Source organism: Trachypithecus francoisi, unplaced genomic scaffold (assembly GCF_009764315.1).
Source record: "Trachypithecus francoisi isolate TF-2019V2 unplaced genomic scaffold, Tfra_2.0 Lachesis_group10, whole genome shotgun sequence".
Classification (NCBI taxonomy): Eukaryota; Metazoa; Chordata; class Mammalia; order Primates; family Cercopithecidae; genus Trachypithecus; species Trachypithecus francoisi.
In genome coordinates this window covers 49,495,839-49,522,608 of record NW_022681455.1, presented here as the reverse complement: position 1 = coordinate 49,522,608, position 26,770 = coordinate 49,495,839, and the positions used below count along the sequence as shown (strand labels likewise).

At 36.4% G+C, this 26,770-nt stretch overlaps 1 protein-coding gene across 3 annotated transcripts; it reads right to left on the bottom strand.

The window, feature by feature from the left end:
* Positions 1-1,459: 1,459 nt before the first annotated feature.
* Positions 1,460-26,755, bottom strand: CENPQ (centromere protein Q). Of its 3 annotated transcripts, XM_033217409.1 has the most exons (10): positions 26,645-26,755; positions 26,247-26,370; positions 20,514-20,633; positions 19,743-19,797; positions 18,594-18,714; positions 17,923-17,991; positions 13,893-14,022; positions 9,127-9,246; positions 8,914-8,991; positions 1,460-2,450 (listed from the first exon to the last, which is right to left on the bottom strand). In XM_033217409.1, the coding sequence occupies exons 3-10, from the start codon at positions 20,613-20,615 to the stop codon at positions 2,319-2,321; spliced, it is 807 nt and encodes a 268-aa protein (XP_033073300.1). In that variant the 5' UTR covers positions 20,616-20,633; positions 26,247-26,370; positions 26,645-26,755; the 3' UTR covers positions 1,460-2,318. The 3 variants fall into 3 exon arrangements, with proteins under 3 accessions (XP_033073300.1, XP_033073299.1, XP_033073298.1); XM_033217408.1 differs by lacking the exon at positions 26,247-26,370 and having other exon boundaries at positions 20,514-20,657; positions 26,645-26,752; XM_033217407.1 differs by lacking the exon at positions 26,247-26,370 and having other exon boundaries at positions 26,645-26,731.
* Between the last annotated feature and the right edge of the window lie 15 nt (positions 26,756-26,770).

The window sequence follows — 26,770 nt, the reverse complement described above, 5'->3', positions numbered from 1 at the left end:
ATGCTCATCTCTTTAGCATACTCCTGCTCCTGCTTGACCATACTCTTAGACTCCTCTCCTAAACATTCTTCTTTCCTTCTCTAACACAAGGCAAGGCTGCACATTTTCCAATTTTCCTCTGGTTTCTACTGTAAGCAGTTAGAAGTAACCATGCAGCAGTCTGAGTACTTTGCTGGTTAGAAATTTCTTTTCCCAGATACCCTAGGTCGTCTCTTAAATTAAGCCTTCCATAAAGCCCTAGAGCATGGACACAATGCGGACAAGTTCTTTGCTACGGCATAACAAGTGTGACTTTTGCTTCAGTTACATATAAGTTCATCATTTCCATCTAAGGCTTCCTCAGTATGACCTTTGCTGTCTCTTTTTCTATAAGCATTTTGCTCCACAACTACTTAACCAATCTCTAAGAAGTTCCAAACTTTCCCTTGTCTTCCTGTCTTCTCACTCTTCCAACCTCTGCCTATTACCCAGTTCAAAAGCTACTCCCACATTTTCAGGCATCTTTAGAGCAATGCCTCACTCCTGAATACCAATTTTCTTAGTATGTTTAGTGTTGCTATAAAGGAATATCGGAGGCTGGGTAAATTTATTAATGAAAAGAGATTTGGCTCATGTTTCTGTAGGCTGTACAAGAAGCATGGCATCAGCATCTATGGCACCATGCCATTCATGAGGGATCCATGCCATGATCTAAACAACGCCCACCAGGCCCCACCTCCAACATTGGGGATCAAAAAATTTCAACATGACGTTGGTGGGGCCAAACAAACCGTAAGTAAATCATAACAGATCTGTAATTAATTCTTAAATTCTTTCCAAAGAGTATACCAAGATGCAGTCTTATTTAAAGAAAATATTGTGTATGTTTTGGATTGGATGCTTCCTACCAGATGATACTGTAGATCTCTTAAAGTTAGATTATAAAACCTTCAAAGCTACAAGAGTAGTATGGCCAGTTCACACAGGGTGAAGAACTATATCACTCAGCAACAATGGAAAGTTAAAATCCCAGTTAACTATCAGTTATCCGTTAAACAGATGCCCTGAGAGAAACAGCATATGTAATTCCTCCCTCCCCACAAAAAGCTACTATAACATTAGTGTTAAAAATCAGAGTTAGGGCTCTACTACTCATTCTAAAAACATGAAGCTTTAAGTTTCCACGTGAAGGGTTTTTAAGACATTTTGTAATAACCTTTACTTTTAGTCACTTTGCCAGGTTTTTCTTTGAGATTTTATTTTCCTCCAAAATCTGTTAATAGGCCTTCTTTACCATTATTCCTATGAGGATATTGCTTGTGACCCTTCTCAAGCTGCCCCAGGGTCCTCATGTGTGATCTCCTCAGTACAGTAAAAACCTAACTTGTTTAATTACAGGTGTGTTCCTGGTGGTCTCTGCCTGAAGGATATTAACAGAATTATGGCATCTCCCAAATGAACTGATATTATAGGTTACACAAAAAAGTAATTGCAGTCATTTTATTTTACAGATTAAAAACAAAAAACAAAAAAACAAAAAAACCCAAGACAGTATACTGTAGTTAGAAATAATTTTTGATACATTAGGTTATAATTTATTCCCATATATAAGCTTATTATCATAATGAGAAAAGGTTTATAAAGTTTTTTGGTTTTTTGTTTTGTTTTGTTTTAATGAAATAAATATGCTAAGGTTCCTTTTTAATATTTTTTGGGAGTATGTTTTGATGACAGTAGAAAATAAATATTCAACATTAATTCACTAAACAACCAAAGAAGTAAAATTTTGAGACTACCTCCAAAGTTAAAGATACCAGGCATATCTTAACTACTTCCCAAAAAAGACTACGGAATTAGGTAAAAGAGTGAAAGCATTTGAGGATTTTTCAAGTTCCGGATGACCAGACAGAAACTTAATGTAAGCCATTGGCTACAGAATGAATGATAGCAAACGCTTAGGTTTTTATGCACTAGACACTACATGTAAACACTTACTTATCACAGTTCCTGATATGCGCTGTTAATCAATAAATGACCTCCATTCAGGCATTATAAACTATTCGATCCGTAAGGCAATTCCTATTTTGTGGTTCTAAGCAAATACTTATTGATAGAGCAATATAAATGTTAGCTTCCTAGATATGGCAACTGCTAAACAGTTTTCAGAACTACATTAGATGCTAATGATAGAGCTACAAAGACTAATTTTAAAGTGCGTATCAGGAGATAAGAAATCCTGCAGAAGCCTTAGCCTCTGTACATATAATCATAGGTTAACAGTTTTACAAATTCGTGAACATTAAATTAATATGGAACAATCTAAAAAATAAAAAAACTCTTTAAGAGGCATTCAGTTTCTTATAGGCTTCTTCAATGAAGGTTGACATGCTCTTCATATGTGATGAATTATGAAGAATATCCAAGTCCTTTAGAAGAGCATTCTGGTTTGGAATTAGTGCCAAAATTTCTTTCTGTGGGAAAGATAGTATTAAATATAGTTGTTAACATTTTATTATGAGAAATCTCAAATGTATGTTAGAACAGTTTAAAATAAACCTTAAGTATCTATCACCCAACTTCAATAATTGTCAACTAATGGTCATTCTTCTTTCAAATCTCTCTCCCTCCCCCCATCCTGCTCCTTTCACCACTGGTAAATGATTGAGAGGATTTTTTTTTTTTTTTTTTTTATTATACTTTAAGTTCTAGGGTACATGTGCATGACGTTTATATCATGTATAACTCCCCAATGCAATCCCTCCCTCCTCCCCCCTCCCCATGATAGGCCCCAGTGTGTGATGTTCCCCTTCCCGAGTCCAAGTGATCTCATTGTTCAGTTCCCACCTATGAGTGAGAACATGCGGTGTTTGGTTTTCTCTTCTTGTGATAGTTTGCTAAGAATGATGGTTTCCAGCTGCATCCATGTCCCTACAAAGGACGCAAACTCATCCTTTTTGATGGCTGCATAGTATTCCATGGTGTATATGTGCCACATTTTCTTAATCCAGTCTGTCACAGATGGACATTTGGGTTGATTCCAAGTCTTTGCTATTGTGAATAGTGCCGCAATAAACAAACGTGTGCATGTGTCTTTGTAGTAGAGTAATTTATAATCCTTTGGGTATATACCCAGTAGTGGGATGGCTGGGTCATATGGTACATCTAGTTCTAGATCCTTGAGGAATCGCCATACTGTTTTCCATAATGGTTGAACTAGTTTACAATCCCACCAACAGTGTAAAAGTGTTCCTATTTCTCCACATCCTCTCCAACACCTGTTGTTTCCTGACTTCTTAATGATTGCCATTCTAACTGGTGTGAGATGGTATCTCATTGTGGTTTTGATTTGCATTTCTCTGATGGCCAGTGATGATGAGCATTTTTTCATGTGTCTGTTGGCTGTATGGATGTCTTCTTTTGAGAAATGTCTGTTCATATCCTTTCCCCACTTTTTGATGGGGTTGTTTGCTTTTTTCTTGTATATTTGTTTGAGTTCTTGGTAGATTCTGGATATTAGCCCTTTGTCAGATGAGTAGGTTGCAAAAATTTTTTCCCATTCTGTAGGTTGCCTGTTCACTCTGATGGTAGTTTCTTGGCTGTGCAAAAGCTCTTTAGTTTAATTAGATCCCATGTGTCAATTTTTGCTTTTGCTGCCGTTGCTTTTGGTGTTTTAGACATGAAGTCCTTGCCCATGCCTATGTCCTGAATGGTACTACCTAGATTTTCTTCTAGGGTTTTTATGGTATTAGGTCTAACATTTAAGTCTCTAATCCATCTTGAATTAATTTTCGTATAAGGGGTAAGGAAAGGATCCAGTTTCAGCTTTCTACTTATGGCTAGCCAATTTTCCCAGCACCATTTATTAAATAGGGAATCCTTTCCCCATTTCTTGTTTCTCTCAGGTTTGTCAAAGATCAGATGGCTGTAGATGTGTGGTATTATTTCTGAGGACTCTGTTCTGTTCCATTGGTCTATATCTCTGTTGTGGTACCAGTACCATGCTGTTTTGGTTACTGTAGCCTTGTAGTATAGTTTGAAGTCAGGTAGCGTGACGCCTCCAGCTTTGTCCTTTTGACTTAGGATTGTCTTGGCAATGCGGGCTCTTTTTTGGTTCCATATGAACTTTAAAGCCGTTTTTTCCAATTCTGTGAAGAAAGTCATTGGTAGCTTGATGGGGATGGCATTGAATCTATAAATCACCTTGGGCAGTATGGCCATTTTCACGATATTGATTCTTCCTATCCATGAGCATGGTATGTTCTTCCATTTGTTTGTGTCCTCTTTGATTTCACTGAGCAGTGGTTTGTAGTTCTCCTTGAAGAGGTCCTTTACATCCCTTGTAAGCTGGATTCCTAGGTATTTGATTCTCTTTGAAGCAATTGTGAATGGAAGTTGATTCCTGATTTGGCTCTCTGCTTGTCTGTTACTGGTGTATAAGAATGCTTGTGATTTTTGCACATTAATTTTGTATCCTGAGACTTTGCTGAAGTTGCTTATCAGCTTAAGCAGATTTTGGGCTGAGACAATGGGGTTTTCTAAATATACAATCATGTCATCTGCAAACAGGGACAATTTGACTTCTTCTTTTCCTAACTGGATACCCTTGATTTCTTTCTCTTGCCTGATTGCCCTAGCCAGAACTTCCAACACTATGTTGAATAGGAGTGGTGAGAGAGGGCATCCCTGTCTTGTGCCAGTTTTCAAAGGGAATTTTTCCAGTTTTTGCCCATTCAGTATGATATTAGCTGTGGGTTTGTCATAAATAGCTCTTATTATTTTGAGGTACGTTCCATCAATACCAAATTTATTGAGCGTTTTTAGCATAAAGGGCTGTTGAATTTTGTCAAAAGCCTTTTCTGCATCTATTGAGATAATCATGTGGTTCTTGTCTTTGGTTCTGTTTATATGCTGGATTACGTTTATTGATTTGCGAATGTTGAACCAGCCTTGCATCCCAGGGATGAAGCCCACTTGATCATGGTGGATAAGCTTTTTGATGTGCTGCTGAATCCGGTTTGCCAGTATTTTATTGAGGATTTTTGCATCGATGTTCATCAGGGATATTGGTCTAAAATTCTCTCTTTTTGTTGTGTCTCTGCCAGGCTTTGGTATCAGGATGATGTTGGCCTCATAAAAAGAGTTAGGGAGGATTCCCTCTTTTTCTATTGATTGAAATAGTTTCAGAAGGAATGGTACCAGCTCCACCTTGTACCTCTGGTAGAATTCAGCTGTGAATCCATCTGGTCCTGGACTTTTTTTGGTGGGTAGGCTATTAATTGTTGCCTCAATTTCAGAGCCTGCTATTGGTCTATTCAGGGATTCAACTTCTTCCTGGTTTAGTCTTGGGAGAGTGTAAGTGTCCATTTTTTTTTTTTTTTTGAGGTAGAGTTTCACTCTTGTTGCCCAGGCTGGAGAACAATGGCACAATCTTGGTTCACTGCAACCTCCATCTTCCAGGTTCAAGCAAATCTCCTGCCTCAGCCTCCCGAATAGCTGGGATTACAGGCATGTGCCACCACGCCTGGCTAATTTTGTATTTTTAGTAGAGATGGTCAAGCTGTTCTCAAAATCCCGACTTCAGGTGATCCGCCCGCCTCAGCCTCCCAAAGTGCTGGGATTACAGGCATGAGCCACTGTGCCCAGCCAATAGGAAAATTTTAAATTACTTTTTAAGAAAACATGGGTCGGGCGTGGTGGCTCAAGCCTGTAATCCCAGCACTTTGGGAGGCCGAGATGGGCAGATCACGAGGTCAGGAGATCAAGACCATCCTGGCTAACACGGTGAAACCCCGTCTCTACTAAAAAAAAAAAAATACAAAAAACTAGCTGGGCGAGGTGGCGGGCGCCTGTAATCCAGCTACTCGGGAGGCTGAGGCAGGAGAATGGTGTAAACCTGGGAGGTGGAGCTTGCAGTGAGCTGAGATCCGGCCACTGCACTCCAGCCTGGGCGACAGAGCGAGACTCCGTCTCAAAAAAAAAAAAAAAAAGAAAAAGAAAACATGAAGACTTTCCAATGCTACAAACATTTACACTACAATATCTACTGGAGTCCTTTGAAGAAAGATAAATTAGCAGTTTAGAGTTTACTACAAATAAGACAGCACTGTTTTATAAGGAGTTATATGCTATTGTTAAAAGCATAAAAAAACCAAACTGTCAATTATTTACTTCTAGAAATGTATCCCACAATTATGACTACACAAATCAGTAAAGACGTATGTACAAGGGTGTACCCAGTCTTACCTGTAACAAAAAAATTATGTATTTCCATCAGTAATTTACAAATTATATGACCTCCATGCAACAGAATGTTACATAGCTATCAACAAAAATGAGAGATTTACATGACTGACTAGATGTTCAAACTATATAGTCAAATGAGCAAAGTAATTTGCCAAACCATTTATATCCGGTTCCATTTGTTTAAAGAACGAAATAGGACATAATGTTTTCATATATATGTGATGTATAACTGATCTATTATATACAGGGATGCCTTATTTTACTGTGTTCCCCGATACTGCGTTGTTTTACAAACTGAAGGTTTGTGGCAACTCTGTGTAAAGGAGGTCTATCAGCACCATTTTCCCAAAAACACATGCTCACTTTGTGTCTCTGCGTCATATTTTGGTAACTGTTGTAATATTTCAAACTGTAAAAATCACTACGGTATCTGTTATGGTGATCTATGCCTCGTGTTCTTTGATGGAACTGCTGTAATTGTTCTGGGTGCCACAACTGCAACCATATCAAACAGCGAACTGAATTGGTAATTGTTATGTGTTCTGACTGCTCCACCAACCGGCCATTTCCCAGTTTCTCTCCCCCTCCTTGGGCCTCCCTATTTCCTGTGACACAACGATATTGAAATTAAGCCAGTTAATAATGCTACAATGGCCTCTAAGTGTTCAGGTGAAAAGAAGAATCATGTCTTTTACTTTAAATCAAAAGCTAGAGATTACTAAGTTTAGTGAGGAAGGCATATCAAAAGCCACGCAAACCAAAAGTTAGGCCTCTTGTGCCAAACGCCCAAGTTGTGAATGCAAAGGAAAAGTACTTGAAGGAAATTTAAAGTGCTACTTCAGTGAATACATGAATGATGAGAAAGCAAAACAGCCTTACTGTCGATATGGGAAAAGTCTGAGTGGTCCGGATGGAAGATCAAACCGGCCACGATATTCCCTTTTAAACCGAATCCTAATCCACAGCAAGGCCCTAACTGTTTTCAAGTCTATGAAGGCTGACAGAAGTGAGGAAGTTGCAGAAGAAAAGCTTGAAGCTAGCAGAAGTTAGTTCATAAGGTTTAAGGAAAGAAGCTGTGTTTACAACACAAAAAGTACAATGTGAAGCAGCAAGTGCTGATAGAAAAGCTACAGCTGGTTACCCAGAAGACCTAGCTAGCTAAGATCACTGGTGAAGGTGGCTATAGTAAACAACATATTTTCAATGTAAACAAAACAGCATTCTATTGGAAGAAGATGCTATCTCTAGGACTTTCATAGTTGGAAAGGAGAAGGCAATGCCTGGCTTCAAAGCTTTAAAGGACATGGTTTTGTTAGGCTCTTATTAGGGGCTAATGCAGCTGGTGACATGAAGTTGAAGCCAATGCTCACTGATTATTCTGAAAATCCCAGGGTCCTTAATTCTACTAAATCGACTACATCTGCATTGTCTGTGCTCTGTAAATGGAACAACAAAGCCTGGGTGACAGTACATCTGTTTAGAGCATGGCTTACTGAATATTTTAAGCCCACTGTTAAGAGCTACTGCTCAGAAAAGAAGATTCCTTTGAAAATATTACTGCTCATTGAAAATGTTCACAGTTACCCAAGAGTTCTGATGAAGATGTACCAGGAGATTGTTGTTTTCACATCTGCTAACACAACATCTATTGTGCAGTCTATGAATCAAAGAGTCATGTCAACTTTCAAGTCTTACTATTTAAGAAACACATTTCATAAGGCTATAGATGCCCTAGGTAGTGATTTCTCTGATGGATCTGGGCAAAATAAATTGTAAATATCTTGAAAGAAATTTATCCTTCTGTCAGTAAGAACATTCATGATTCACAAGAGGAAGTCAAAACACCAATAACAGGAGTTTAGAAAAAATGGATTCAATTTTCAATCCTCATGGATGACTTTGAGGGGTTCAAGACTTTAGTGGAGGAAGTGACTGAAGATGTGGTGGAAATAGCAAGAGAACTAGAATTAGAAGTGGAGCCTGAAGATGTACCTGAATTGCTGCAATCTCATGATAAAACTTGAATGGACGAGGAGTTGCTTCTTATGGATGAACAAAGAAAGTGGTTTCTTGAGATGGAATCTATTCATGATGAAGATGTTGTGAACACAGTTGAAATAACAATGAAGGATATAGAATATGACAAAAACTTAGTTGACAAAGCCAGGACAAGGAATGAGAGAACTGACTCCAACTGTGAAGGAAGTTCTACTGTGGGTAAAATGCTATGAAACAGCATCACATGCTCCAGGGAAACCTTTCGTGAAAGGAAGAATCAACTGATGTGGCAAATTTCATTGTTTTCTTATTTTAAGAAATTGCCACATGCATCCCAACCTTCAGTAATCACCATGCTATCAGTCAGCAGCTATCAACACTGAGGCAAAACCCTCCACCGGCAAAAAGATTACGACCTGCTGAAGGTGCAGATGATGAACATGTTTTAGCAATAAAGCATTTTCTAAATTAAGGTATGTCCTTTTATGTTTCTTTTATTTTTTAAAGAAAGAATGCTTTTTTGCACTTACTAGACTACAGTATAGTGTAAACATAACGTTTATATGCAGAGGGAAACCAAAATATTTGTGTGACTTGCGTTACTGCAGTATTTGCTTTTTTGCTGTGGTCTGAATCCAAACTTGCAATATCTCTAAAGTATGCCTGTAATCAATATGGTAAATAGGTACTTACCTGAAGTGTGGGTGCTTTGAGAGTTTTCTGAGAAAGTTCTGGAAGAGAGAGTACTCCACTAGTATTTATTTGATGCATCTAAAGTAGAAGAAAGCTGCAGATTATTTCAAAAAGCTGGTTTCTCTCATCATATCATACTCGAAAGCTGTCTTGGCATAATTTAACCATTCAAAATTATATCCAAATTCCAGTAATACAGTTTAAAATAATTACCCGTTTTATCCTCTCCTCTTCTTCTTCCACCTCACTTGCCAGAATCTGAATTTTGTTCTTTAGGCTTTGAATATTCCCAGTCATTAACTCTGTGGTCTCTACCATTTTATCTATTTCTTCCTGAGTCAGAAAGAGAAAAAAAAAAATTTAACTTAAACACATTATTATATTAAATCCTAATAGATATTGTTATACATATACATTTTTAAAAACACCATATACATTTAAAACATTTTTAGAAGCAAATGGTGAATTTACTTTTGTTTCTTTCAAAAAATAGACTTCTTGGAGAGCTGGTATGTCAAAGTATTAATGTGTTATAAGGATATCTAATTTCCCTGGAATAAGGAGATGTACATGAACACTTCCTCAAAACTTACCAATGCTGGTAGGGTCAGGGATCCTGGAAGATCCAAGTGTAAATCTAGCAGAGCCCAGAACTGATGACAGCAAATATAGTAACCTTCCTTAAACAGCATAAAACTTCATGTAGTGGAGAAATTCTGAATTGTTTTCATTTATTTAGGAACATTTGAGAGGCTGCTATTTTAATTTGTCAAAAGGAAGTAATGTTGGGCATTAGAGCAGGGAGAATAATAAAAAAATGAGTAACAGTTTCCCACATTAAAGGAATATATAATTTAGAGGGGAAGATGAAAAGAAAATAAGAAATGAATAAAACAAGTATGGGGACAAGACATTAAGGATGTGTTGTGTGCAGGCTGAGGATAAAATTAAAATTAGCAAGTCTCCAGGTTTCTAAAAGGTATTAAATATGGCACTGCTTTCAAATATAGTCCTAGCAACAGTCAATGATAACATTGCCTGCTGGCTTTGGGGAACAAGTAAATAAGCCACACAGAAAATATACAGAAGTAGTAACTCTTACATCTTGTTCAGCAATAAGGTTGATGCTCTATCTATGTCATTCTGCAAATACTGGATGCAGAACTGTTGCTGGCAACTAGAGTAGTCTTCCTCAAGAAATATATTTTGGCTTCTAAATGACCACTTTTTTTTTTTTTTAAAGGGTAGCTGCAGGGGTCAGCAATTGCCCATGGCATATTTTTGTACAGTTCAAGAACTGTGATTTGTTTTTACATTTTAAAAGATTGGTCAAAACCTCAACAAAACAAAAGGATATGCAACAAAACAGTCAACCATATGTGGTCCAAAAAGGCTAAAATGTTTATTGTCTGGCCCCTTACTGGGAATGTGCTGTTCCCTGAATGCCTAAGATTTTGGGACTGTGAGCTCTATTCACTTGAATCTAAACTCCATGGAGGAACAGACTCTGTTTTTATTTTTTATTATAGTAAATTTCAAACACATACAGTAAGAGAGAACGTTATCATGAACACCTATATACGTATCAGCCAGTTTCCATTATCAACCCATGACAATCTTTTTTTTTTTTTTTTTTTTGAGATGGAGTTTCGCTCTTGTTGCGCAGGCTGGAGTGCAGTGGTGCTATATTGGCTCACTGCAACCTCTGCCTCCTGGGTTCAAGTGATTTTCCTGCCTCAGTCTCCTGAGTAGCTGGGACTACAGGCGCCTGCCACCATGCCCAGATAAGTTTTTTTTTCTGTATTATTAGTAGAGACAGGGTTTCACCATGTTGGCCAGTCTGGTCTTGAACTCCTGACCTCTGGTTATCCGCATGCGTTGGCCTCTCAAAGTGCTGTGATTACAGGCGTGAGCCACCGTGCTTGGCTTGTGGCCATCCTGTCACACCTTTAACTCCATCCACTTCTCCTGCTTCCTCTGCGCTATTTCAAATACTAGATATCACATCATTTTATCTATAAATATTTCAGTATATAGCTCTAAAGGATTTAAAGATATATGAGAGTACAATATCATTACTACACTTTAAAGAATCTCAATAAATTCCTTAATATCAAGCATATGGTTAGTATTCACATTTTCAGTTTTCTCATAAATTGGAGTTTTTTTTTTACATTTTGTTTTAATCAGGTTCCAAACTGTTTGTGACTGGTTGATATGTCTAAGTCTCTTTTCATCTATAGGAGACTTCCATTTCAATTCATGGTGGAGATTAGTTTGCTCTGTGGAATTTTCCATAGGCTAAATTTTTGAACTGCATTCCCTGGTGAAGTTTAAACTGGTTCCTCAGCCCTGTATTTTCTGTGAATTGGTTGTTGGATCTAACAGAGTGCTGTCCAATATAAATATAAAGCAAACCACATATATTAGTTTCCTGTGGCTGCTGCACCACCTACTTGGCTTAAAATAACAGAAATTCATTCTGTCATGGTTCTGGAGGACAGAAGTCCAAAATCAAGCTGTTGGCAGGGACACAATCCCTCTGAAGACAAGAGAGAATGGTTTCTTGTTTTTTTCAGCTTTTGGTAGCTGTACGCATTCTTTGTAGCTGTATTGCTCTCGTTTCTGCCTTTGCCTTCACGTGACTTTTTCTTTGTGCCTTCTCTTGTCTTTTATAAGAACACTTGTTGTTGGATTTAGGACCTACCCATGACAATACACGATGATTTCATCTTGAGATCCTTAATTATATCTGACAAGACCCTTTTCCTAGATTCAACCCACTACAAAGGGAATGTGTAACAGCACTGAATGAATAAAGGGGTTAAATACAACAAGGATTAAAATTTCTCATTATGAAATTTATTTTGTTCCATTGCTTTGGTTATCTTTGGGTATTATTACCATACTCACATGGTATCTTCTTTGAGGATTTTTTTTCTCAATTCCTTTTAAAAGTGTTTTTATGATTCTGAAAATTTTCTCCTTATGTTATATTCTATTTACCATAAGGATTATTTGTTGTGTTTATTTGCTTTAGTGTTTCTTCTAATTTAGTCTACATATCTGAAAGGTTTTTTCTTTTATGTCTCATTCATTCCTGAATTCTCTTCTTTCATTTATCAGTATTTCCAAGTCTGATTTATAATTTTTCCCCTATACTTTCTATCATTTTTCTGAATTTATTTCAGTTCACTTGATAAATTAGGTTAATGTTCATCCATTCTAGGCACATGTCTTTTTGGCATGCTTTCGTTGTATCAGGAATGTTATTTTTGGTCTTTATTGTCCTATTTTCTTATGCTAACTCTGATTCTGAAATCCTATGGCTCCATTTTTATGACAACATCAAGGGAGTCTAAAAAATTATGCTTCAGCTGTTCTAATGCTGTCTTCCCAGAATCTCCGAGATGTTGTTCACCACTGTTGTTTCCCCAGCACCATTACTGAGTGACAGCACGACAAAAATGTTAAATAAATAAAATTTCTGTTACTATTACAGGTTTTAGAAGATCATCACCAGCAATAACTCTAGGCTGCAGTGAGAAAAAGCAATGGGTCTAAGGCACAGAGGAGAAAACTAACGAGATCGAGTTTACAAGCTGCTAGTCCGAAAATCCTCTTATGCCAATGAAGAACTCTCCTGCCCCAGGTGCCAGTGGTGCTTCTTCTGAGTGACTAACAAGCACACTATAGACTGTAATTATGCTTATGTCCCATGGAGGTCAAATTTCAGCTGAAGACCAGAAATGCTTATGAATAGCATAAAAATCATACTATCATTTATGACTTCAAACACCCTTAACTGATGTGCATAAATACTAAATGTTAAAATTCTCCATGATCATACTCTCGAACCTTTTAAAATAACCTAAATAAATGTCATCTAAGTGTTTAGGTGATGAAGCTAGTGCCAATACTGAAAAGATGCCCTAAAAAAGTAGGAACCTTGGGATGGAAATCAAATATAATATTACACTTTGAATAAAGTGAGGCAGCCAGCCACCAAAAAATGCCACCCTATTAACTAAAAATATATATAGATTTGTGTTCAGAAATTGTTCCTTCAACTTTATTCTCAATCTTATGGAAAAATGGGAATGAATTGTTACCTTTGAATTATTATACATTTTGGGAATATATTCCTTGCAGAAACTACTACCACCTTGTACTTACTAAATTGCAACTAAAATCTATGCACACGACATCTACAAACTACTTCAAAATGTCTAAAGGATATACGGTCTGATGTGTATTAGTTTTTATAATTATATAATAAGCTCCTTAAGGTTGCTTTGTCTTAGTTGTTCGGATATCCATTACTTAAAAGCTTGAAGTTAACCATGATAGATAAGGTTATCTCCTATTATCTTCCAAAGGATGCCATACGACATAGTGATCAAGAATCGTGCTAATGTCAGAATGACAAAGTTAGCATCTCAACTTTAAGCAATCTAAGGTTCAGTTAGAAATAGCATTATGTCTTTTTATCACATTTGTAAAAAGAGAATAATTTAGGTCATACTCTAAGTCATTGTGAGGATTAAGGGATATAAGTATAAAGTGCTTAGAACAGTGTCTGAAGTGTAGGAAGTCCCCAGTACATTTTAACTCTAATGATACCTGTGTTTTCTTGCCATATACAGGTCAGAAAAACTTACACGTTTTAAAATTCCACAGTATTGAGTGATAAACTCCTATAAAGTGATAATTAAAAAGACTAAGATAGTTCAGTTAAAGTTAGATGAAAAAAATAGGACTGCTACTTAACCACAAATATATTAGAAATACTTCAACTTTAGAGGCGCCAAGTTCAGACAAATTTTTGCTTTAATGAAAAAAAAAAACAATTTAATAAAAAAACCTGGTTCAAGATCTAGTATTCACTACTGCAGGAACATCATGATAATTTAAAAAACTTTAGTCTTTTCCCCTTTCCCTAACTCTCTAATTATGGATTCCCTATTCAAATTTCATACCTGCAGTAATGACAGACCTTCTTCATTAGCTTTGCCTCGTGCCCTTTCCATATTCAGTAGCCTTGACACATTAGTTAAATCTTCCATCTTTTTGGGAGGGACTTTCAGAGTTTCACACAGTTGTAGCAATCTTAAGGATAAAATAAAAATGTAATTATTTTGTTTATTTTTTAAGTCTTATTATTATTTTAAAACAGTCCTCATTTTTTCTTGTCCTCATATTCTTAAAAGGTACAATATTCTTTTATTACCACTGGGTAACAGTGCCAGTAAGTCTCCCCCTCAAAAAGCCCTGACAAATCATCATTTAGCCTTTCGATTTATTAAGATTTACCTCAAATTAAGGGACACTGGGGCTACTTTACTAAAAGAAAACTTTCTATTTTACACATTTGACAATGTATACACATTTTAAAACCAAAATTTCCTTGTACCATCCAGATGTTTTCTAGACTATTACAGGACATGAGTCTATTATATATTGTGAATTGTTGGTTAAGAGACAGAACACTAGTCTAGAAGTCTTAACTATGACCCTGGACCCCAAATCTCAATTATTTTAGAGAATGTGATAAAAAACAGAGAAGATTTACCTTAGTTATTTTAAATGATTTCGAAGAAAACTAAGTTCTATAGAGTTTAAGGCAAATAAAACACTAAGATTAAAGTGCACTGCTCGAAAATATTATAAACATGAATGGTATTTAATATTAAAGTTAAAAAATTCCTTTATAAATTCGAGTTGATTTGATCACCAGTAGAAACATCTGTTTCTATCGTCACATCTGGCAGACTGCAAAATAGCTTTCCCAGATTTGATTCTTGAATTTTATGAGGAGGAAAAGCTAAATTTGATTCCTTTTATAACAGCAGCATCTTTGCATTCTAAAAAGTTCTACTACTTAAGATTTGGAGAAATCTGAACAATAGTGGAACCCACTGTCCTGCTTTTGGGATCTTGTTAAAAATCTTAATTAAAAAAAAAAAGAATCTTTTATTTCCGATTCAGGAGTACATATGCAGGTTATGTAGGCAACTGTTGTGGGGCTTTGGTGTACAGATGATTTTTTCACCCAGGTAATAAGCATAGTACCTGACAGATAGTTTTTCAACCCTCACTCTCCTCCCTCAAGTAGGCCCTGGTCTCTATTGTTCCCGTCTTTGTGTCCATATGTACTCAATGTTTAGCTCCCACTTGTGAGAACATGCACTATGTGGTTTTCTGTTCCTGTGTTAGTTTGCTTAGGATAATGACCTCTAGCTCCAACCATGTTGCTGCGAAGGACATGATCTCATTCTTTTATGGCTGCATAGCATTCCAAGTTTTATATGTCCCACAATTTTCTTTATCTAATCTACCGCTGACGGGCATTTCGGTTGATTCCATGTCTTTGCCATTGTGAATAGTTCTGTGGTGAACATAAGTGTGCATGTTATCTTTATGGTAGAGCAATTCATATTCCTTCAGGTATATACCCAGTAATGGGATTGCTGGGTTGGAGGGTAGTTCTGTTTTAACTTGAGAATCTGCCAAACTGCTTTCCATAATGGTTGAACTAATTTACATTCCTACTAGCAGTTTAAAAGCATTCCCTTTTCTCGGCAACCTCTCAGCATCTGTTACTTTTTGACTTTTTAAGAACAGCCATTCTGACTGGTATAAGATGGTATCTCATTGTGGTTTTCATTTGCATTTCTCTAGTAATTAGTGATGTTGAGAGCATTTTTTTCACGTTTGTTGGCTGCATGTATGTTTTCTTTTGAAAAGTGTCTGCTCATGTCCTTTGCCCACTTTTTAAAAGGATTGTTGGTTTTTTGCTTGCTAATTTGTTTAAGTTCCTTATAGAGTCTTGATATAGACCTTTGTTCGATGCATAGTTTGCAAATAAAATTTTAATTTTTGTAAAGAAGAAAGTAGGCAGCAAAAACTCCACAAATCGTAATTCTCATTAAACTGTTAAGACAAACTCCAGTTATTTAGAAAAATTGTCATTAGGCTATCATATTTAAACACAAACTATCTGCCTAAGCCTTCCTAAGAGGGCTAAGTTTTTTATTTTCTTGACAAAAATATTTTGTTTATGAAGTTTCTTCTATATGTTTATTAAATCAATTATGTAGAAGGGTCATTCACTGCTCCAAACGTTCTAAATAGCAGTTAGACTTCCAGGAGTCTCACTAACTCTTAGAAACTAAAACCATGACTTGAATATATCCTACTATATCAGCAACATTTAATCACCACTTATAACATTGTTTCTATAGGACAGACTTTCTAGAAGTATGTTCCTTTAGAATTGTAATGGCGAATAGTTTTGTTTGCCTAGCAAACTTGTCAGTGTAATCATGGGGCTAGGTATATAATCCAGTCTATATCAACCATATCCATGGTAGCTCTTGTCACAAAATCACGCCAAGAATAGATATATATCACCTAAGCTCAGCCAATTAGAAACCATCTCCTAGAATTTTCTAACTGAAGCTAAGGGGTAAGAATTGTCTTTTTCCTCTTTCTTTACAAGGCTAAAATGATATATACAGGAAGCTGCCTATCACTATAGTTGTAATCTAGTAAGAACTGAAAACTAAAAAAAATGAAAATAATGAAGCTAACATTTAGTCAAAAGCAGAGATGAGCCTAATATATGAAAATGAGTTCCCAGAAATATCAATTTGGGAGATGCTAGGTTAAAGAAAATGAAATAGATTTATTTACTGCAGGACTTCTTACATGCTAAGGTACCCAAATATAATTCACCATAGGTTATCTTTATCCATAGACTAACTGTAAGAACAAGTGTTTCAAATATACTTTGAGAAACACTGCTACAGAAGAATGTATTTAGAGTTCCAATTATCAGTTTGCTAATGCTATACTTTGTTGTATTGGTATAAGTAACTGTATCTTGGGTATGGTTACTTCGGGAACGAAAGAAAGCAAGCTGTGAAAGTAAAAATAAGGAGGAAATAGTCAGGCCTTGAAATGTGTATCTCCATAGCTGCTACATGATGAAGAGACTGCCTATCTGTTGAATATAATCTTTTCCAGTGAACCAAGGTGATCACTATGAACAGCAACTATTATGTAATGTAATATTCTCATTCATACACTAAACATTAGTATTTGTCCTATATTAAAAAGATCCTAAACAGCTACATTTTCATTATGCTTGTATTAGCTTATTTATTATCTTTTTAATATCTTCCTCCTTCTTTAATAATAGGCTGCTATACCTTTAAGCAAATTTACAAGCCTGCTTCTAGCAGTCTTTAATTTGTTCAACCTTTCTCAACAAACTCCCACCCCCACCCAACCCATCCCATTCACTCTTTCTACTTGGCTACTATGGGTTAAAAATTATATTTAAAGAAAAAGTAAATAGAATTTGTGCTCAAAGGAATTCCTTAAAATAGGTCACAAACATTTCTAGGCAAACTTGAAACTGAGAAGCAGAACATTTTCTTATAAAAAGTTGTGTAAATACTAGAGAAAAGTAATTATTGAAAATCACAGGCAGTGGTGTGCCTTTTAAGAACTCCTGAAGAGAAATCTCCATTGGTGATTTACCATAAGATGAAGAGCAATAATATCTTAGAAAATTAGACTTGTTGCTCGTGCAAATAATTTAAGACAATATGAAGTGGAAAAACACCGCAATAGGGTAAATATCAGATAGATAAGAGTGGTAAACTATTAACTTCAAATTATTAAAAATGAAGTTGAAGGGAGTTCAAGCTGACAAAACTGTTTTCAAATTCTGAAATTTGAAATTTCAAATACGGAAGAGTGAACTGTGGAAACAGAATTTTGTGATTTTCAGGGTGTTTTTTTGTAAGTTCCCCTGAAACTTATTTGAGAAATACGTGCAGCAGCAGTTTAGAAAAAAAAGAAAACATATTTCCAAGTTGTTCACCTTCTTTAAAAAAAAAGAAAAACTTACATTCCACCAAGTGTCTGTTTGGCAACATAGGAAGAAGTCAGGTTTTTAAAAATTTTGTTTTAATCATTTTAATTATGCAACAGTATTACCTTTTCTTCAGGAAGTTGAGATGGTACTGTATTTCTTCTTTATCTTTAATTCTGTTACTCAAAATTGTCCTAGAGAAGAAAAAAGATGGAATAGTAGTCTGAAACACAAATAATAATATACTCTGTATATTTTTTCTCTGATTTCTCTCAAGTGTCCCTCCCTACTAGCCAGGCAAAATCAATCACTTTTCCTTCCATATTAAAGATACTTTAAACAGAGGTACAATGAAAAATTTCTACTTATATATATATTTTGCCACACTGTATTGTAATAATTTATATGCCTGGCTCTTCCGATCGAATTCAGCTCCACATAGCAGAATTCTGTCTTATTTTCTCTGTATCCCCTCTAGTGTGGTAGCTTCTATGTAAAGTGTCACTCTGAACTCAACTTCTGCCTAAACAATCTCTATTGACATAAATTAAAATTTTATTGATAGCAAGTCAGGCCACAAACACTTGCTTTTATTTCATTGATAGAATTTCAAGTTTCTAAAATTAACAAAGACTTTTCTGCTGAAGGCAAATACCACCACATTAATTATATCCTTTTCCGAAATAGAAATACACTCTATTACCTTAAGATAGATAGCAATATTTAAAAGAACAGTATCCATAGGAAACGCCTAAGTGGGAACCAAAAGAATGAAATGGAAAAATTTTATACTCACCTTATTACTGATTCCATCATAGTTTGCAAATAGTCTCTGGTACTCTTTGACAGAGGTTGCCAGGTTTTTCTCTTGTTGGGTGCTATCTTTATCTGTTTTAGGTTAGTGTGCTTTGTTTGTCCTGTCGTAATAGAAGAGGCTCTGATCAATCTAGATGTTTTACATATTGTTGCTTAAAAACTGAATGTTTGTATCTAAAAAAGCTTATGAAATTATCAGAACAAAATATTATCAAGCTGTATAAACTGTTTAATTTACTTTTTATCACACAGCTATAACATTCCAGGTGTTGAATATGAATATGCTTTCTACTGATGAGTTAATGGAAATACTACCAAGTGATAATAGAAATAATTTTAAATGAAGAATCGAACTTTAATTATGAAAGGTTTCATTCTCAGAAATGGCCTAAATTCTTTAAACATTTCATTGAGAGGACCAGAAAACTATTTTCCAAATGTTGGATGGCAACTGGAACAAAACAGACTAATCAAACTACAAATAGCTAGTGTCAACTATGTTGTTGGTACTGTTCTACTTATTAGGTATTAAAAAAAGAAGAAATAGTACTGGATCTCATGAAAATCAGTGCTGGAGAGAAGGAGTATTGAACAAATTATAGGCATGCAAAGCATACAAAAGGAAAAAAAAAAAGTATTGTATGCTATGGGAGTATAAAACCAGAGGACCTAACCTAGTGTTGGCTCAGGAGACGTAAAGAATCCTTTCACAAAACAGTGATGTTTAAGCAAAGGCAACTACTCCAAACTAGTTTACTCTAAACCAACTTATAATAGTGGTTCCAAACTAATCTATACAGAACAGAAAGCATATTTGTCTTGAAGAAAAATCAGGTTTGTTTTTTATTACAGATCACTAATAATGCAGGCTGTGGGCCACTTTGATTTTCTCTATTTCCTATCAACTCAGTGGCATTGAAGTCTCTACAGTATTTTGCCAGAGGTGCTAAATAAAATTTCAGTTGACCAAAATAACTAACCACTACTACATATTCTTACAAAAATGCAAATGTAGTGGTTTATTACTATCTTTTCCAGAACTCATAAACAAGATGCTGAACATTTTTTCATGAATGTAGATATAGCTTGACATAGAAGCAGGTTAAACAAGGTAATAGAAAAGAAATACCTTCAGAAGACAGATCTTTTAGATGATTTTTATTTCTTTTCACTGTGTTTCTAACCTACAGGGGAAAACACATGCATAAACATAAACAGAATTAAACATCAGATAAAAGGATACTACTTTTACAATAGAATTTTATATATGTCAAAGAGTATTCATATAATTTCTAGTAGATAGAAAAAATGTATGTTGCTACTTCTACAGAAAAATGGTATATATTTTTCACAGGCAGAGGATATACTAAAGCAATTCTTGACAATGGTGATAATAACAAAATTTTATACAGTGTCAAAGAACGTTTTAAATGAATCATTACTTACTTTGCCTAGGAAATAGTGTTACATACTTTACCTCCAAAACAAATATAGGCATTGCCTAATGAGTAGGGTAAAACCTGAAACTTTTTTTTTTTTTTTTTTCAGATGGAGTCTCACTCTTTTCGCCCAGGCTGGAGTGCAAGGGCACAAACTCGGCTCACTGCAACCTCCAACTCCTGGGTTCAAGCGATTCTGCGGCTTCAACCTCCCGAGCAGCTGAGATTACAGGTGCGCACCACAATGCCCAGCTAATTTGCGTGTGTGTGTGTGTGTGTGTATATATATATATATTTTTAAGTAGAGACAGGGTTTCACCATGTTAGCCAGGATGGTTTCAATCTCCTGACCTCGTGATCCACCCACCTCAGCCTCTCTAAGTGCTGGGATTACAGACATGAGCCACAGTGCTTGGCCCTAGTTGAAGATTTCTAAATGAGAAACTTGATATTTTCATTACCTTTTTCTCTGACAACACAACTTCCTCATTATCCTTTTTTCTCTTTGGATTTCTTTTTAACTGTTCAAAGTTTTTCTTGGAAGCATTTGCTTTACCAGACATCTTGATCTAAACACAGTGCTTCAAAAAAAAAAAAAAAAAAATCTGTAAAGATGAAAATACAAAAAAAGCTAAAGCCTTGCACAATGTTTTGTTTAAAAAACTTACCTATAAATGTTCCACATTCTCTTTTTTTTTTTTTAAAGAAAAATGATACTAAAAGTTTGGGGATAGTATTGTATGCTTTTAAACAAACATTTTAAAACAAATAATTTTCACTCTTATCAGAATAAGGATATCTAATTCAATTTCATTCCTAGAAATTAACTTCCATTTGTATGGATTTTAGAAAATCATTTAAAAATGCTTTTGTATCTCTTATTTTATACTCAATCGTATAATAACATCCTCTCCATGTTTAAGTCCACGGAAATAGAAATATAAAGTGGTCACAGATAATGTCAGTTTAAGGAGTAAAACCTAGGTCTTGTTATTTTAAGTAATAAATTTACCATTACTCAATTTTTGCCAAAAATGGAAGGAGACAGTTTTTAGGATTATACCATCAATCTATGTGAAAATTAATCTGTTGGTCTGACACTACTAAGAATTTCACTTATAGATCTCTCCTGGAAGGGCTGACATGTACAGCAGTTCAAGTTGTTCACTGAATAAAAGCATCCAGTGAAAGGGCAAGTGACAGCTGAGATTTTAGATTAAAAATGGTACCCATTCCTTCTTACGATTGTTAATGAGAAGTAAGGTGTTATGTCCCCATGTCTTAAATCTCGGCAGACTCTGAAGCTGTTTGAGCAGCAGAATATAGTAGAAGTGATTCTGTTCTAGCTTACTGGCTTAGACATGAAGAGACTGGCAACTTTGACTTCCTCTTGCTTAGAAACACTTGCTTTTTTTTTTTTTTTTTTTTTTTTTTGAGACAGTCTTGCACTGTCGCTTGGGCTGGATCTCAGCTCACTGCTGCAACCTCTGCCTCCCAGGTTCAAGCGATTCTCCTGCCGCAGCCTTCCAAGTAGCTGGGATTACAGGCACCCGCCAGTACGCCCAGCTAATTTTTTGTATTTTTAGTAGAGATGGGGTTTCACCATGTTGGTCAGGCCGGTCTTGAACTGCTGACCTCAAGTGATTCTCCTGCCTTGGCCTCCCAAAGTGCTGAGATTACAGGTGTGAGCCACTGAGCCCAGATAATGCTTGCTTTTGTAACCAAGCCATAACCATATGAGGGATGCCAACACTGAGAGGAATTGAAACCCCAGGAAGGTCTTAGCTGAGCTCCCAGCCAATAGCCAGCACCAACTTGCCAGTCTGGTACATGTACCTAAGTCAGTATGTTGCAGCCCACACTGCGTGGACATGAGCAAGCTCTGCCTAATCCCTCCCAATCCCAAATTTTGGAACAAATTAAGTGAGTAAAAAATTTACCCCTATATGTTCTGTGTAACAGTCAAACTCTTTACCATGCCATTTTTAGTTCTTAACAACCTAACTCTGCCTACCTTTTCATACTTCTCTCCTACTACTCCTTAATCAAATCTCCCTCTCTAGCTAGATTTGATGATTTCCTGAACACACTTTGAGTAATTCTGCCTCCCAAACATATACTATACCTTCTACCTGAGCAGCTCTCTCCCATCTCTGCCCACCCTCTCAGATCATGAGCCACCTCCTTCTCAAAATCTTCCTAACTATTCTACTTCATTTCTCTCTAAGTCTGTGGCTCTTGTGCTCTCTCTCATTTGGCACTTATTTATAGTTTGGCTCCATTAATCATTTTCTTCTCGATATTCTTTATTAAAATAACATGTAATTTAGTGCTACTCCAAATCTCATTCAAACTGTTTGCCATAATCCTTTCAAGTGTGGAAATTGAAGGTAATCATTTAGAAACTTTTACAGGAATTTGATAAGAGTAATTTTATGCACATTGAACCTAATCATAAAATAATTAGCCTTGTCTTTGCCATATCATTTTCTAGTAATTACTATTTCTTTAAAAATAGACTTTTTTCAGAACAGTTTTAGATATACAGAAAAGTGAGCAAAACATACAGAAACTTCTTATATAATCCCTGCCCCCCCATCCCCTGCAAGCTCTAGTATTAACATCACACACCGAAGTGGTACATTTGTTGTAATTGTTGACACATCATATTACCCAAAATTTATTGTTTACATCAGAGTTCACTCCTGGTATTATACCACGAGGCAGTTTGACTAATAATTGATTTTTAATTGCATTTTACAAAATTATCAGTTATGACTGATTAGAAATAAAAAACAAAACCGGTCTAACAGAGTTTCAGAAGTACTGTTAACAATGAAACCTACTTGAGGCACTAGACAATAGCACAAAGTTTCTCAGCCTCAGCACTATTAACATTTTAGATGGATCATTCTTTATTGTGGAGTCTGTGGTGTGTATTGTAGGATGTTTAGCAGCATGCTTGGGTCTACGTAGACCGTCACATGCTAGAATACCTCCAACCCCTGAGTAGAGTCAACCAAAATTGTTTCCAGACATTGCCAAATGTCTCCTGGGTCAAAATCAACCCAGGTTGAGAACACTACCATAATGGTTAAGAGCAGTTCTGCGACAAGGGTAAATTGTTCAAGCTCCAAATCTAGCCCTGCCGCTTAATTAACTGTATATCTTTGGGCAAGTAAATTAACTCATTTTCCACATTAGTCAAATGATTAATAAAAGTACTAACATTAAATGCTTTTGTAAAGCAAAAATGATTTAGCGAAGAATATATAAACCACCTAGAACAGTATTTGAGACATAGCAAGAATCCAATAAACAAAATACATCGTTTCTACTACTTCTGGGCTACTTGCAATGCATATAAAAATAAATAGATATTTCGTCCCATTCTTAGATCCAAGGGAAACCATAGCTTAGTGATAGTGCATAGGTAGAGACAGATATGAAAATAATTACTATATATATTTGTAAATGTTATAAAGAGGCAAGTGAGCGAATGACTGTCTTAAACTGGTTTGTGCATATGGGTAAGAATGTACAGGCATAACTCTTTTTATTGTGTTTCACTTTATTGAGCTTCGCAGACACTGTATTTTGTTGTTGTTGTCATCTTACAAACTAAAGGTTGTGGCAAGCCTGCATTGAGCAACTATATTGATGCCATTTTTCCAACAGATTGTCCTCACTCTTCATGTTTCTGTGTCACATTTTGATAATTCTCAAAGTATTTCAAAACTTTTCATTATTATATCTATTATGGTGATTGATGTTACTACTATAATTGTTTTGGGGCACTATGAAGCATGCCAATATCAGACAGAGAACTTAATAGGTAAATGTTGTGTGTGTTCTGACTGCTCCACCAACTGGCTGTTCCCTGCCTCTCTTCCCCTCCTTAGGCCTCCTTGTTCCCTGAGACACAATGATATTGAAATTAGGCCAATTAATAACCCTACAATGGTCTCCAAGTGTTCAAATGAAAGGAAAAATCACACCTCTCTCACATTAAATTAAAAGCTAGAAATGATTAAGCAAGGTGAGGTAGGCATGTCAGAAGCCAAGATAGGCTGGAAACCACACCAGTTAGCCAAACTGTGAATGCAAAGGGAAAGTTCTTGAAGGAAATTTAAAGTGCTATTCCAGTGAAGACATGAATGATAAGAAAGCAAAAACAGCCTTATTACTGATAGGGAGAAAGTTCGAGTGGTCTGGCATTGAAAATCAAACTAGCCACAACACTCCCTTAAACCAAAGATGAATTTGTGGCAAGGTCTTAATTCACTTCAATTCTGTGAAGGCTGAGACAGGTGAGACAGTTGTAGCCAAAGAGCTTGAAGCTAGCAGAGCTTGGTTCCTGAGGTTTAAGAAAATAAGCCATCTCCATAACAAGAAAGTACAAAGTGAAGCAGCAAGTGCTGATGCAGAAGCTGCAGCAAGTTATCTAGTTCTAGGTAAGATAAGCGATGAAGGTGGCTACACTAAACAAGATTTTCCATGAAGACAAAACAGCCTTCTCTTAGAAGATGCTGTCTAGGAGTTTCATGTCTAGAAAGTCACTGCCTGGCTTCAAAGCTTCAAAAGACAGGCTGACTCTCTTGTTAGGGGCTAATGTGGCTGGTGACTTGAAGCCAATGCTCATTGACCATTCTGAAATATCCTAGGGCTCGTATTCTTTTAAATCTACTCTGTCTGTGCTCTGGAAATGGAAGAACAAAGCCCGGGTGACAGCACATCTGTTTACAGCATGATTTACTGAGTATTTTAAGCCCATCTTTGAGACCTACAGCTCACAAAAAGATTCCTTTCAAAATAATACTGCTCAAAGACCATGTACTTGGTCACCCAAGAGCTCTGATAGAGAGGTACAAGGAGATTAACACTGTTTTCCTGTCTGCTAACACATTCATTCTGCAGCCCATGAATCAAAGAATAATTCTGACTTTCAAGTTATAGTATTTAAGAAATACATTTTGTAAAGCTATAGCTGCCCTAGACAGTGATTCCCCTGATGGATCTGGGCAAAATAAATTGAAAACTTCTGGAAATGATTCACCATTCCAAATGCTAGTAAGAACATTCATGATTCATGGGAGGAGGTCAAAATAACAACATTAACAGGAGTTTGGAAAAAGTTGATTCCAACCCTCATGGATGACTTTGAGGGGTTCAAGACTTCAGTGGAGGAAGTCCTGAAAGATCTGGTGGCAATAGCAAGAGAAATAGTGGAGCCTGAAGATGTACCTGAATTGCTGCAATGTCACGATAAAACTAGTGGATAAGAAGTTGCTTCTTAGGAATGAGCAAAGTTCTTGAGATGGAATCTACTCCTGGTGAGGATGTTGTGAATATTGTTGAAATACCAACAAAGAATTCAGAATATCACAAAAACTTAGTTGCTAAAGCAATGGTAGGGGTTAAGAGGATTTGCTCTAATTTTGAAAGAAGTTCTACAGTGGATAAAATGCTTTCAAACAGCATCGCCGTTTACTAAGAGATTAGTAAAAGATTCACTAAGAGAAATCTTTAGTGAATGGAAGAGTCAACTGCTGTATAAACTTCATTATTTTGTTATTTTAAGAAACTGCCACAGCAACTCCAATCTTCAGCAACCATCACCCTGATTGGTCAACAGACATCAACATCAAGCAAGACCCTCCACCAGCAAAAAGATTAGGACTTGCTGAAGGCTGAGATGATTGTTAGCATTTTTTAGCAATACAATATTTCAAAATTAAAGTATGCTCAGTATTTTTTTACACATAATGCTATTGCACACTTAATAGGTTACAATACAGTGTAAATACAACTGTTATATGCACTGGGAAACCAAAAAAATCATGTGACAGGCTTTATTAACTTTACTGTGGTGGTCTGGAACCGACCCCGCAATATCTCGGAGGTATGCTTGTACATTATTCATGGAAAAAGTATTATTTTAATGACGTTTTGAAATAGTGAAAAAGTAGAAAAATGAAGCATCCAAGGGAAAACAGTAAAACTCGGACGGCAGGAAAGCTCGGGAAAAACAAAACAAAACAAAAAAACTGGCGTGTTCAGGGACAGGAGAAGTTCAGCGAGGTTTTTAATGTGTATAGGAGGAGTGAAAAGAAATAAGGCTGGACAGTAGTTTGCCGCCAGACTATATGCTTTAGGAGAGAGGGAGGCATTCTAGGTTGTCTTGTTTTCCTTACCAGCTTGTTGGTACTCATGGGACTCAATTATCTCAATTTAGACCTCTATGTGGGCACAAGAGTGAGTAGGACGCCTGGAAAAACAGACACTAATGTCCTAGGCTGTACTTGACTTCACTCGTGCCTGCGGAAGAAATCCAGCAATGAGGATGAGTATAAGGATGATTCGGGGGAAACAGGGAGGAAGTATTCACGCTTTTGCTCCCTCCACCCTTATCAAATATCTCAATCCCAGGATCCTAACGGCAGACCTTTTAGGACATCAGGCATTTCCCCGTGAACAATCCCCCCTCGCCCTCCTCAAATACAAACCGCGAAGTCTGCCACAAACGCGTTGGCTTTAAAACTCGTCCCTCAACTTTGGATCCACCCAGCCGGTTAAGGATATCACGACTCACCACTGATTCTTCTTACACCCTTCTGGGAGCCGCGCTTAGAATAATTCGCGCCCAAATATTCGTAAACAGAGGAGACCCGGAAGTGGGCGGGAAGAAAGCGGAAACGGGCATCTAACCCTACCCCTG